At 43.2% G+C, this 13,928-nt stretch overlaps 2 protein-coding genes across 3 annotated transcripts in view; one reads left to right on the top strand and one right to left on the bottom strand.

Moving 5' to 3' along the window:
* Window positions 1-7,314, bottom strand: part of mbtps2 (membrane-bound transcription factor peptidase, site 2) — a 39,770-nt gene extending 32,456 nt beyond the window's left edge. The window contains exon 1 of the mRNA XM_083778576.1: window positions 6,996-7,314. Coding sequence (XP_083634702.1) covers window positions 6,996-7,070 — 75 coding nt within the window. The 5' untranslated portion in view covers window positions 7,071-7,314. The remainder of the gene's footprint in view (window positions 1-6,995) is intronic.
* Window positions 7,315-10,291: 2,977 nt separating this feature from the next.
* Window positions 10,292-13,928, top strand: part of smpx (small muscle protein X-linked) — a 19,385-nt gene continuing 15,748 nt past the window's right edge. Inside the window, exon 1 of one of the 2 annotated variants that reach the window (XM_083778584.1) lies at window positions 10,292-10,405. The gene's annotated coding sequence lies outside the window, so the exon portion shown is untranslated. Of the gene's footprint in view, window positions 10,406-12,791; window positions 12,845-13,928 lie in introns of those variants that run through there. The other variant, XM_083778583.1, reaches the window with a different exon arrangement.

The following is a 13,928-nucleotide window of genomic DNA, read 5'->3' as shown; positions in this document are numbered from 1 at the left end:
GCTAGCTTTAGTTATAATAATAATTTCTTCTTCCGTTTTCTACATGAATAATATAACCACATTATAACCATATAAAATGAAATGTGAGTTAAATGCAGCAATTTGTAAAAGTGGCAAAAAATATGACTCCTAACGTCGTTGTTAGAGACCACAGAAGACATGTGAATATGAAATAAATGCTTAAACATGTAGCTAGGTGTAATGTTAGAGTCCACAGAAGACATGTAAATATGAAATAAATGCTTAAACATGTAGCTATAGGTGTAATGTTAGAGACCACAGAAGACATGTGAATATGAAATAAATGCTTAAACATGTAGCTAGGTGTAATGTTAGAGACCACAGAAGACATGTAAATATGAAATAAATGCTTAAACATGTAGCTAGGTGTAATGTTAGAGTCCACAGAAGACATGTAAATATGAAATAAATGCTTAAACATGTAGCTAGGTGTAATGTTAGAGTCCATAGAAGACATCTAAATATGAAATAAATGTTTAAACATGTAGCTAGGTGTAATGTTAGAGACCACAGAAGACATGTGAATATGAAATAAATGCTTAAACATGTAGCTAGGTGTAATGTTAGAGACCACAGAAGACATGTAAATATGAAATAAATGCTTAAACATGTAGCTAGGTGTAATGTTAGAGTCCACAGAAGACATGTAAATATGAAATAAATGCTTAAACATGTAGCTAGGTGTAATGTTAGAGTCCACAGAAGACATGTAAATATGAAATAAATGCTTAAACATGTAGCTAGGTGTAATGTTAGAGACCAAAGAAAACATGTAAATATGAAATAAATGCTTAAACATGTAGCTAGGTGTAATGGTGTAATTTTAGAGACCACAGAAGACATGTAAATATGAAATAAATGCTTAAACATGTAGCTAGGTGTAATGTTAGAGACCACAGAAGTGAACCTTTCAAGCCTGTTTTCTCAACTCTCTGTTTCTCTGCCAGACATTACTCTATAAGCCATATCTCCAAAACTGGAGGGTCAAACTGAACAACCAATATGTCAATTTGAAGCTATGATTCCCTGCTTTAACATGACATGAAAAAAATCCAATGGCAGCCCCTCAGTCACATTTGTCCACAAAATAATGTCCCTGGGACTGATTTCTAAAAGACCATCCCTGCATCCCGGGACTCGTTACATAGAAAACCTGTTGACGTCACAGTAACGTTACAGTGGGGCTGTGGACGACAGGACAAACAACCCTTAAGGGTCTGTAACTCTCAAATGGACCATAGACTGTAAAGAATATGGACAAAGCGTTCCCCGGGTCTAACATGAACGTAAAATGAAGCCTGTCAGTCCTCCGTTGGTTTTTATTTTGACTCGAGTGGGAGGGGAATCCCGATCATAGACTGTAACGGTAGCCACGCCCTTCAGAACATACGCGACATTATGGTCATTTTTTTTAATACGGGACCATAATTTTCCAAAAAGAATATATTATGACATTAGAAATGAGACTTTAAACTAGTGACTGGAAGCAGAAAGTATTCATGACCATGTTTATTAAGGTAATACAGTCTAGGTGAAGTTGGGCCCAAATACATGGACTTCTATGGGGATATGGTTTTTTTTGGGTCCAATGACAGCGCCACAACAGGCCATTATATGAACTTTCAGGAAGTCCCGATTTCCTTAGTGGCTTCACAAAATATCTGTCTGACTGCCCCCCTGAAATGGACCTAACGGGTCCATTTGAGTTAAATTAACATTGATTTTACAGTACAAACCCGTTTAATTTCAAGGACCCCCAGTTTGACATGCATTAATTAGTCTACATTCAGACGAGACCTCTCATTTCTATATCTCTGAGGTCGCAATTTATATTGTAAAATGAACTGTGTGTATGTGTGTGTGTGTGTGTGTGTGTGTGTGTGTGTGTGTGTGTGTGTGTGTGTGTGTGTGTGTGTGTGTGTGCGCGTGTGCGTGTGCGTGTGTGTGTTAAGGCTGTCCCCAGACATTCAAGGTTTGAATGTTCGCTCGTTATAGGGTTGGCACTCGAATCTTAATTAATGGGGTTGAACCATTCGGTTTTTTTTTATATCCTTTTTTATTAACTTGAATAAATATATCTCGTGGAGAATGCGATATGGGCATGTAAAAAAAAGTACGTTTCTAGTGCATTCCTGTCAGAAGTTATGATTTTTTAAAGAAATATCTCCTTGTTTTGCTGTGCACATTAATTTGGTGATTGGAGACTGACGCGTCTCTTTCTCTCTCTCACACACACACACACACACACAAACACGTGTGTGCATGCATGTGTGTGTGTGTGTGTGTGTGTGTGTGTGTGTGTGTGTGTGTGTGTGTGTGCCACCAAAATGTGGAACGCCCTACCAACAGTCATTAAGACATGTGAATCCCTTGACTCCTTCAAAACCGCTCTCAAAGGGCACCTACGGACGGCTGCAATTCAAAACTGGCCTCCGTAAAATCTGAATCCCCCCCACCGCCCCCCCACCCCCCCCCCCCTTTCCCCTCACTGTATATGTTTATTTTCCCTTTTTACCTCCTTTATGATGAATTCCTGTTCTGTTCTTTAGCTATATAGAAGTGTCTATTTGTAAGTCTCTAAATGTTATGATGAATTTAACAAGGTGGACCCTCTTGTAAACAAGTCAAAGTGTAATGCTTTATGGTGTGTCGTCCACTCACAGTCCAGTCTTTGTATTGAGTTTGTGCTTGAAATAATACTGTAATTCTGCAAACTGTTAATAAATATTTCAATCAATCAATCAAACCTATACAGGCGGCTGCAATTCCAAACTCATGGCCCCCGTAAAATCTGAATCCCCCCCACCCCTTTTCCCCTCACTGTATAAGTTTATTTTCCCTTTTTTACCTCCTTTATGATGAATTCCTGTTCTGTCCTTTGGCTATATATACAAGTGTCTATTTGTACGTCTCTAAATGTTATGATGAATTGAACAAGGTGGACCCTCTTGTAAACAAGTGTGTATGTGCGTGCGCGTGCGTGTGAGTGTGTCCCGAGAGAAGACAGACTATGCACCCACTGCACACTAAATGAAGTGGAAACCGAGCTACACTTCCTAACCATCTGTCCACTGTACCAAGACATCAGAGACACATACTGTCTGTCCACTGTACCAAGACATCAGGGACACATACTGTCTGTCCACTGTACCAAGACATCAGAGACACATACTGTCTGTCCACTGTACCAAGACATCAGAGACACATACTGTCTGTCCACTGTACCAAGACATCAGAGACACATACTGTCTGTCCACTGTACCAAGACATCAGAGACACATACTGTCTGTCCACTGTACCAAGACATCAGAGACACATACTGTCTGTCCACTGTACCAAGACATCAGATACACATACTGTCTGTCCACTGTACCAAGACATCAGAGACAGATACTGTCTGTCCACTGTACCAAGACATCAGAGACACATACTGTCTGTCCACTGTACCAAGACATCAGAGACACATACTGTCTGTCCACTGTACCAAGACATCAGAGACACATACTGTCTGCCCATTGTACCAAGACATCAGAGACACATACTTCCCACAGATTACAACCACACAAACACGGAGATTTTGAAAACATGACCAATGACAAAAACCTCCCATATCTGCTGGGCGAAGTACAACAATGTGCAAACACAGCAGCAAGATCTGTGAGCTGCTGTGATAGGAGAAGGATATCAAATGGAACACAACCACCCTAAAGACTAATCATTGTGTATAGTCCTGCACTATACCTGCATCCAGTGATCTTGGTACATATAATTTGATCTATTGAAGATTCTGACCTTCAAATGTACATCATTTTCGTTTTGATTGTATTGCTGTGTCCTTTCTGCTTTGGCAATGTAAACGTATGTTTTCTCATGCCAATAAAAGCCCTTTGAATTGAATTGAATTGAATTGAATTGAATTGTGTGCATAGCACTTACCCCACCCCCTTAGATAGCATTTCTGTAGCCCTAGAACGGCTCTTGTTGTTACATACAGTATGTACAGTATTTCACATACAGAGCCATAGAACACAGCCATAGATTTGTGGTAGACCGTTACCATATGCGGCATGAATGTGATAAATGCTCCGTTTGTACTCACCCATTAAATTATTCCAAAGACCTGGAGTGAAAAATGGTCCTCTAGTTTTATATCCATGTGAAAGTTCTGGCACAAAACGCGTATTTAGTGAATTATCTCCACTTTTTCAAGAGATGCACACGGACGCCTTTCTCTCCGGCGAGGGGACGATTTTAGATATTTCCTGTTGTTTACCAAAGACGTCATCACAAATTGACCAAGGAAACACAAAAGTTTGGGTCACACAATTGGCAGGTGCTTTGCGATAGGTGCTGGGTAATTAATCACACCACCTGCCAATTGTGTGACCCAAACTTTTGTGTTTCCTTGGTCAATTTGTGATGACGTCTTTGGTAAACAACAGGAAATATCTAAAATCGTCCCCTCGCCGGAGAGAAAGGCGTCCGTGTGCATCTCTTGAAAAAGTGGAGATAATTCACTAAATACGCGTTTTGTGCCAGAACTTTCACATGGATATAAAACTAGAGGACCATTTTTCACTCCACGTCTTTGGAATAATTTAATGGGTGAGTACAAACGGAGCATTTATCACATTCATGCCGCATATGGTAACGGTCTACCACAAATCTATGGCTGTGTTCTATGGCTCTGTATGTGAAATACTGTACATTAGGGCTGGGCGATATGACGATATATATCGTATTTTCGATAGAAAATGTCTATCACGAAAAAAAAGCTATATCGCTTATATCGCCGTTTCGCTTTACGGCAGTATTTTACGTCACAGCGCTTATATACGGCATGCCCAGCAGCCCACCGCGCGCACTGAAAACAGTGAGCGAACACCTTTCGGATGTCTTCTCTATTATATACTCTAAGCAGGCCAACACGACCACAACACAAGCCGAGGTGGTGCTTGCACCTAAAAGAGGGGCAACGTCTTCCATTGTATGGATATGGAAGTGGTTTTGATTACATGAAGGGAGATGATGGCTGACGAGATTCAGAGCGGTGTAAGGGGCACGTTCGGAAATACCACACCAGAGCGAACTCATCTATCAGTTTGCATTGCACAATGCACAGTCCGCCTAGTGCGCTATTTCCGAACGCGCCCTAAAGTAACCGGTCATTCACTGTTATAAATGCAGGTTTCATGTTGGGTCAAATTGATAAATTGCGTGAGCCACGCATGTTTTACACAGTTGAACAATAAGCTTGTCCGTCGTCGGGTGCACTGCAAACTTCTTCCAAGACGTTCCTCTTACCTGTGCAGTCCTCCTGCTGCGTGTCTCTGTCTTGTTTTATTGTTCCAAATAAATTATTCCATTTGAAAAGTCCTTAATTCAGCAACAGCTTACAACAACAACACAAGACGCTGACTTTGTTGTGATCATCAAAAAAAAGGAAAAGAAAAAGCCCCACTCGTCCCAGACTCCCATATACGCACTCTCCATGGGCATGGAGAGTTGACGACAAGATCGCGTTCTCTCTCACTCTATCGCCTGTAGTCAATTAAACATCGTTAAGCTGCCCAACGTCTTTAACAAACTAAACTATAACTACAACAGAACATGTTGATTCCCTATACAGAGCTTAAATGAACTGAAACAACTGTAGTGACAAACTGTGACATGAGATATTTATTTTTTCCTTAAGCCAATTTAATGCAGACACAGGCCTGTACTTCTGTGTCTTATTTCTTTCTTTTTTCTTTTTAATTGTCATAATAATAATAATTATTATTAATAATACTAATAAAACGTTATTTGTATAGCACCTTTCATGACATGAAATGCAGCTCTCAAAGTGCTTTACAGAGCAATGGAGAAAAAAAGAAAAGCAAGGCAACGACATTAAAAAACAAGCAGTAATGCAATACAGTGAGGACATGAATAACAAAAAATAAAAGATCAATTAAAAGCAATGTTGTAGAAGTGGGTCTTGAGCTGTGCTGTAAAAATGTCTACAGAGGCTGAACAATTGAGTTCAGCCTCTAATTATTATTATATACATTTTATTTTGTAATATTTTGTACTTGCTTTGGGCCTGTCTGTGCATGGGAAGGGCATCAGTATTATATTCATATAATTAGACTGGATAATGTGAATTTAATTGTTTTTTGAGTGGTGCAACCATTATAGACAGCTATGTGTGTCCCTGTCCCTGTATCCGAGCACGGAAATAGCATAACTATTGTCACCAACAAGTGTCACTGTTGTGCAGCCTAACACAGACAGAGGCCAGGGAGGAGAGCTTGTACAGTACAGTACAGTACAGTACAGTACAGTACAGTACAGTACAGTACAGTACAGTACAGTACAGTACAGTACAGTACAGTACAGTACAGCCCAAGTACAGTAAAGTACTCGACCTGAACAAAAATTTATTCTTTTAGATAAAAAAAATAGGTATCGTAAAAAATATTCTATATCGTGAGTATATCGTTATCGTGATAAAATAAATTCTATATCGTGATATGAGATTTTGTCATATCGCCCAGCCCTACTGTACATACTGTATGTAACAACAAGAGCCGTTCTAGGGCTAGCATTTCTGTAGACTTAGATAGCATTTGATACAGACTTATAGCATGTTATGTAGACAGCACTATAATTGCATTGTATGTAGTCATAGCACATCATAGTACATATGTATAGCATAGTAGTGTATTATATGTATAGTTTCATTATATAGATATTCCACTGTTAAGTTCTTAGCTTACGCATGTTTCATGATAAATGTTTTTATGTGATGTATTCCCATGCTTTTTGTTCTTGCTTAATGTAAGTCGCTCTGGATTAAGAGCGTCTGCTTAATGCCTAAATTGTAAAGGTGTGTGTGTGTGTGTGTGTGTGTGTGTGTGTGTGTGTGTGTGTGTGTGTGTGTGTGTGTGTGTGTGTGTGCGTGCGTGCGTGTGCGTGCCGTGCACCCCCACCTTGAGCACCGTGTCCGTCAGGTACACCAGGCACCAGGCTCCCAGCACACACACCACCAGAGGCACCGGGATCATGGCCGGGTCTGGTCAGTGGTCAGGGCGGGCGCACGGAGCCTCCTAGGCGGCCTGGCATGCAGCCATGGCCCGGCCTCTCCTCTCCTCCCTGGTCCCTCTCTCTCTCACTCTCTCTCTCTCCGGTGGTCCTCGGGCTCTCTGACCGGCGGGGGTCCGCGGCGGACCATCAATGAGGACGTGGTTCGTTCGTTGTCCTGGTTCTGGTTCCTATGGATGGATGCTGGCTGTTGGTGGTCCTCTGGGGCTAAATATGGATGATCTGGTGGTCCATCAATGGTGTGTGTGTGTGTGTGTGTGTGTGTGTTGGATGCTGTTCTGTTTGACAACAAAACGTCATCATTGTGCGACAGTGAGTGAGTCAGTCAGACGCGACCAGTGGAACACTGATGGGATCGATCAGAGTGGACCCGCCACTAGAGGGCGCCAAAGACACCCGGTCCAGTTCAGTGTGTGTGTGTGTGTGTGTGTGTGTGTGTGTGTGTGTGTGTGTGTGTGTGTGTGTGTGTGTGTGTGTGTGTGTGTGTGTGTGTGTGTGTGTGTGTGTGTGTGTGTGTGTGTGTGTGTGTGTGTGTGTGTGTGTGTGTGTGTGTGTGTGCACGTGCGTGATGGTGTTGCCAGATGTTGTGGAGAAACAAGCGAGCAAGCCCAATATAAGCGACTATAGGCTAACATAATGTTTTGATGTTTAATTTACGTCATATTTAGCAGAATTCTGACCTGATTTCTCCGTTCGTTGTCATCTTGAGACCTGTGGGGATAAGATTTAGCGGACGTTTGACCTGGATTCCCCTTGACAATGGCGACGGAGGGCCACTATAGTTCCACACTCACTCCAGAGGGCCACTATAGTTCCACTCTCACTCCAGAGGGCCACTATAGTTCCACACTCACTCCAGAGGGCCACTATAGTTCCACTCTCACTCCAGAGGGCCACTATAGTTCCACACTCACTCCAGAGGGCCACTATAGTTCCACTCTCACTCCAGAGGGCCACTATAGTTCCACACTCACTCCAGAGGGCCACTATAGTTCCACACTCACTCCAGAGGGCCACTATAGTTCCACACTCACTCCAGAGGGCCACTATAGTTCCGCACTCACTCCAGAGGGCCACTATAGTTCCACACTCACTCCAGAAGGCCACTATAGTTCCACGCTCACTCCAGAGGGCCACTATAGTTCCACGCTCACTCCAGAGGGCCACTATAGTTCCACACTCACTCCAGAGGGCCGCTATAGTTCCACACTGACTCCAGTAGTCGACTAGTTTTAGTCGACTGAATATCATAACATTTTAGTCGATTAAATCTACAGTTGATTTAGTCGAACAAAATATATTTTGGCAGGCCTTGATGCCGTCGTAAAGACTGATTTCTTTCACTTGCTGAAAATAGCCGATCTACAAGCTCGCGACGCGTCGTGAGCTTGTAGATCTGTTATATTCAGCATGCAACCAAGTGTAAAATGACTTATACTGGATCTCTTGTCCACTAGTCCCTTCCTAACATTTTAGTCTAGTTTTTATTTGTTGACGAAATTGTCAACATATTTTAGTCTGAGTTTTAGTCGTCGTAGCTTAGTTTTCATTTAGTTTCCGTGTAGTTTTCGTTAGTGAGAAAAAGGCAGTCGACGGACATTTCTCGTCTTAGTTTTAGTCGACGAAAACAACACAGGTTTTATTTCTCCACCAGTTCAGTATAAGGTCGTCTCAATGTTGAAGTAAATTTCATACTTCAAGTACACTAACTAAACTGGACTAAAATAGTGACAAAAAGGCTGAAAGAGTTTCTCCATACTAACTAGCAAACTCCAGGAAAAAGTACCCGGCAATGACATCAGACGATGAAGAAACTGAGGAGAGGTGAAACTGAAGATCCATTGATTGTATTTATTGCAGAGTCAGACCAAGAACACAGCAGAGCTTCCCGCGGCACATGAGTTGAGCCGCGGAGCACAGGGCCTACTGACCACCTCGATGGTCAGCCTGCCACCCAAGCCTCCCTAACATTGCAAAAACAGACCTTATATCCAGTCTAACATCAAACATTGGTGTCTCTGGGAGGGGTTTGAAACCTTTACATACAAATGGCATTGAGATGCATACAGAGCGACGTCTGAGATTTAATCAATTGACCTCTTGGTTGAAACAATAGCATGCTAATTCCTATCACACCCAGCCGAGCCAGGCTACTTACTATATGCATGATGGCTTCAGCTAGACTTATACAGACTCCAACATTGACTTAGCACGGTGTGCCATTTGGTTATAGAATGATTATTATGATTATTATTGTCCAGATACGACAATGTGTCGTTGCTGGTTTAATAAAGGTTCAATCATTTAACCCATTCTGAGATCAGATTCATACGAGGTTTCCACTGGACAACACACTGGTCTGATTAACCCAGTCTGACCTGAGATCAGATTCACACAAGGTTTCCACTGGACTACACACTGGTCTGATTAAAAAAGAAAGTACAGTAGAGTACAGTACAGTGTGTGTGTGTGTGTGTGTGGGGGGGCTGTATTTGCATAGACAGTCACCACACACACCGTACCGTAGCGTGTGTCAGGCAGTTAGTCGTCTCGTCTCTTAGTTCTCAGCTGATCTTTGCTGTCGTACTAAAACGACAGGGAAGGAACACATGTCACATCTTTTATTCACAGACATCTCCGTTCAGCTAGCTCTCTCTCTCTCACAACAATTAAGGTGAGTGATATGTATACACTTAATGCTCTCTCTATCGCTCTCTCTCTCTCTCTCTCTCTCTCTCTCTCTCTCTCTCTCTCTCTCTCTCTCTCTCTGTCTCTCTCTCTCTCTCTCTCTCTCTCTCTCTCTCTCTCTCTCTCTCTCTCTCTCTCTCTCTCTCTCTCTCTCTATCTCTCTCTCTCTCCCTGTCTCCCTCTCTCTCTATCTCTCTCTCTCCCTGTCTCTCTCTCTCTCTCTCTCTCTCTCTCTCTCTAGCTCTCTCTCTGTCTCTCTCTCTCTCACACACGCACACACGCACGCACACACACACAGTCACAGTCACACACACACACACACACACACACACACACACACACACACACACACACACACACACACACACACACACACACACACACACACACACACACACACACACACACACACACACAGTCTTATTACGTTCTGATGCTGTGATGTCAGGTCGGGTTCGGCCTCGTCAGTGGGAGGAGCTTAAGCGACTGTGTGAGCCAATCAGGTCGAGCGGAACCAGGTCAGGTATCCAAGAAGAGAGAGAGAGAGGGAGAGAGAGAGAGAGAGAGAGAGAGAGACACACACAGCAACCACACACACACACACCACAAGGTAAGAGACGCACACACACACACGCACACACACACGCACGCGCACACACACACACACACACACACACACACACACACACACACACACACACACACACACACACACATCATGGTCACAGCTAAGCCCTTAAAGGTTAAAAGGTGTGCGTGTGCGTGTGTGCGTGTGCGCACGCGCGTGTGTGTGTGTGTGTGTGTGTGTGTGTGTGTGTGTGCGTGTGTATATCTTTATAAAGGATCAGGTGATAACATTAAATGAGGTCGTTTCCATTTTGGTCCGTGAGGTGTTCTGGCAGAGAGAGAGAGATGCTACAGCGCGGTGGTCTGTGAGGTTTATTGCAATCTTACTGGACTCTTCTGCTTGGATGTGGGGCTGTCGGAACGTCGTCACTCAGTAGACGTTCCCGCATAACTTCCTGGTTTGACGATGATGTCCCTCTATTAGAGGCAGTGTTGTTTTTGGCATCAAATTTCTATTTTAGTTTTAGTCATATAGTCTCCTGAATAGTTTTCACTTAGTTTTAGTCAAATTTTAGTCACCTGGAATGTTCTAGTGTTTAGTCTACTTTTAGTCGACTAAATGTCATAAGGTTTTAGTCGACTAAATCTACAGTTGATTTAGTCGACTAAAATGTATTTTTGCGGGCCTTGATGCCGTCATAATGACTTATTTTACACTTGCTGAAAATTGCAGATCTACAAGCTCACAAGGCGTCGGGTTGCGACGCGTTGTGAGCTTGTAGATCTGCTATATTCAGCATGCAACCAAGTGTAAAATGACTTATACTGGATCTCTTGTCCACTAGTCCCTTCCTAACATTTTAGTCTAGTTTTTATTTGTTGACGAAATTGTCAGTATATTTAGTCTTAGTTTTAGTCACCATAGCATAGTTTTAATTTAGTTTCCATGTAGTTTTCTTCAGTGGAAAAAGGTAGTCGACGGAAATTTTTCGTCTTAGTTTTAGTCGACGAAAACAACACTGATTAGAGGACAATAGAGCGCCGCAGTCCCGCCCCCCCTCGAGAGACCCCGGGAAAATAAATCCCCGTTCATTTTCCTCATAGACTTTTCAGAAAGCATTTATTTAAAGACGGACAAAGACAACTATTGTTGAGACAATTATTCATGACAATAAACACAGTGTTTTGGGGCCAAACAACGAATTAGAAAGTGGAAAAAAACACTTTATTTCGTTGTTTTTCTTCTTTGTAATTATTTGTTTGTTTTGTTTGAAAATCATGACAACATGGTTTGTTGTCATGATTATTTGTCACGACTCGAGTTGGCTTCGTACGACGCTTAAAACGTCTTTAAATAAATACTTTTTAAAATGTCTTTGTCAGTCACAATGTGGGACAGACAGGGTCTCAATGTGAACACTGATGTCTGTCAGTCACAATGTGGGACAGACACATAGGCGGAGCTTGAACTAGACAGGGGGTGCGACAGCTTGGCGAGCGACCAGCGATACAATGCCCTAACCCCTAATTCTTTTTTTATTTAGGTAGTACAGCAGCACACTACTACCTGCTGTACTAATGAAATAAGGGTCTCAATTTGAACACTGATGCCTGTCAGTCACAATGTGGGACAGACAGGGTCTCAATGTGAACACTGATGCCTGTCAGTCACAATGTGGGACAGACAGGGTCTCAATGAACACTGATGCCTGTCAGTCACAATGTGGGACAGACAGGGTCTCAATGTGAACACTGATGCCTGTCAGTCACAATGTGGGACAGACAGGGTCTCAATGTGAACACTGATGTCTGTCAGTCACAATGTGGGACAGACAGGGTCTCAATGTGAACACTGATGCCTGTCAGTCACAATGTGGGACAGACAGGGTCTCAATGTGAACACTGACGCCTGTCAGTCACAATGTGGGACAGACAGGGTCTCAATGTGAACACTGACGTCTGTCAGTCACAATGTGGGACAGACAGGGTCTCAATGTGAACACTGATGTCTGTCAGTCACAATGTGGGACAGACAGGGTCTCAGTTTGTGGGACGCCTGAAGTCTTGTAAATGAGGGACTGTCCCAGACAGAGAGGTTAATGTGGTCACCCTACTGGTTGGTTGTAGAATTCTGGTTGCATCGACACGTGCGTGCTAGTTGCATGCGTGCGTGCGTGTGTGTGACTGTGTGTGTGTGACTGTGTGTGTGTGTGTGTGTGTGTGTGTGTGTGTGTGTGTGTGTGTGTGTGTGTGTGGACAGAAAGCAGGTCCTCACTGTGTATCAGTCTATTTATAGTCAGAACAAATCCAAGATATGAGAGGAATCTACCACTAGAGAGAGAGAGAGAGAGACACCGTGGTACAGTGAGAGAGAGAGAGAGAGAGAGAGACAGAGGTTGTGTGAAAGTCAAAAAGAGAGCGAGAGAGAGAGAGAGAGAGAGAGAGAGAGGCAGAGAGAGGGAGAGTGATCTGTCATCAACAGGTAAGAGAGAGAGAGAGTGTGTGTGTGTGTGTGTGTGTGTGTGTGTGTGTGTGTGTGTGTGTGTGTGTGTGTGCGTGTGTGTGCATGCGTGTGTTTGTGCGCATGCATATACTACAGTATATGCGTGTGTGTGTGAGATCTACAACTGAACTTGTAGATCTACAACTGAACTTGTAGATCGTTTATCTCCAAAGAGGCAGAATGTGTATGTAGAGCGCCGTAGCCCCGCCCCCTTCCATTGCTACCAGGAAGTAAATCCCCCGTTAACCTTTTTATCCCCATAGACGTTTCAATGAGTATATTTATTTAAATACTCTGTAAGACTCTGTAAGAGTTGTCTTTGTCCAAATCTTTATCCCTGGTTTATCTGGCTGAGGACTAGATTCACTGCATGGTTTAAACGTCTATGGGGAAGATGGTCTGACGTGGATGAGGACTAGATCCACTGCATGGTTTAAACGTCTATGGGGAAGATGGTCTGACGTGGATGAGGACTAGATCCACTGCGTGGTTTAAACGTCTATGGGGGAAGATGGTCTGATGTGGATGAGGACTAGATTCACCGCGTGGTTTAAACGTCTATGGGGAAGATGGTCTGATGTGGATGAGGACTAGATTCACTGCGTGGTTTAAACGTCTATGGGGGTAGATGGTCTGATGTGGCTGAGGACTAGATTCACTGCGTGGTTTAAACGTCTATGGGGAAGATGGTCTGATGTGGATGAGGACTAGATCCACTGCGTGGTTTAAACGTCTATGGGGGAAGATGGTCTGATGTGGATGAGGACTAGATTCACTGCATGGTTTAAACGTCTATGGGGGAAGATGGTCTGATGTGGATGAGGACTAGATTCACTGCGTGGTTTAAACGTCTATGGGGAAGATGGTCTGATGTGGATGAGGACTAGATCCACTGCGTGGTTTAAACGTCTATGGGGGAAGATGGTCTGATGTGGATGAGGACTAGATCCACTGCGTGGTTTAAACGTCTATGGGGAAGATGGTCTGATGTGGATGAGGCCTAGATCCACTGCGTGGTTTAAACGTCTATGGGGGAAGATGGTCTGATGTGGATGAGGACTAG

This window comes from Protomyctophum parallelum (genome assembly GCF_964188405.1).
Source record: "Protomyctophum parallelum genome assembly, chromosome: 12".
NCBI classification, from domain to species: domain Eukaryota; kingdom Metazoa; phylum Chordata; class Actinopteri; order Myctophiformes; family Myctophidae; genus Protomyctophum; species Protomyctophum parallelum.
Note: the sequence above shows the minus strand (reverse complement) of the source record. Positions and strands in the feature narration are given on the sequence as shown.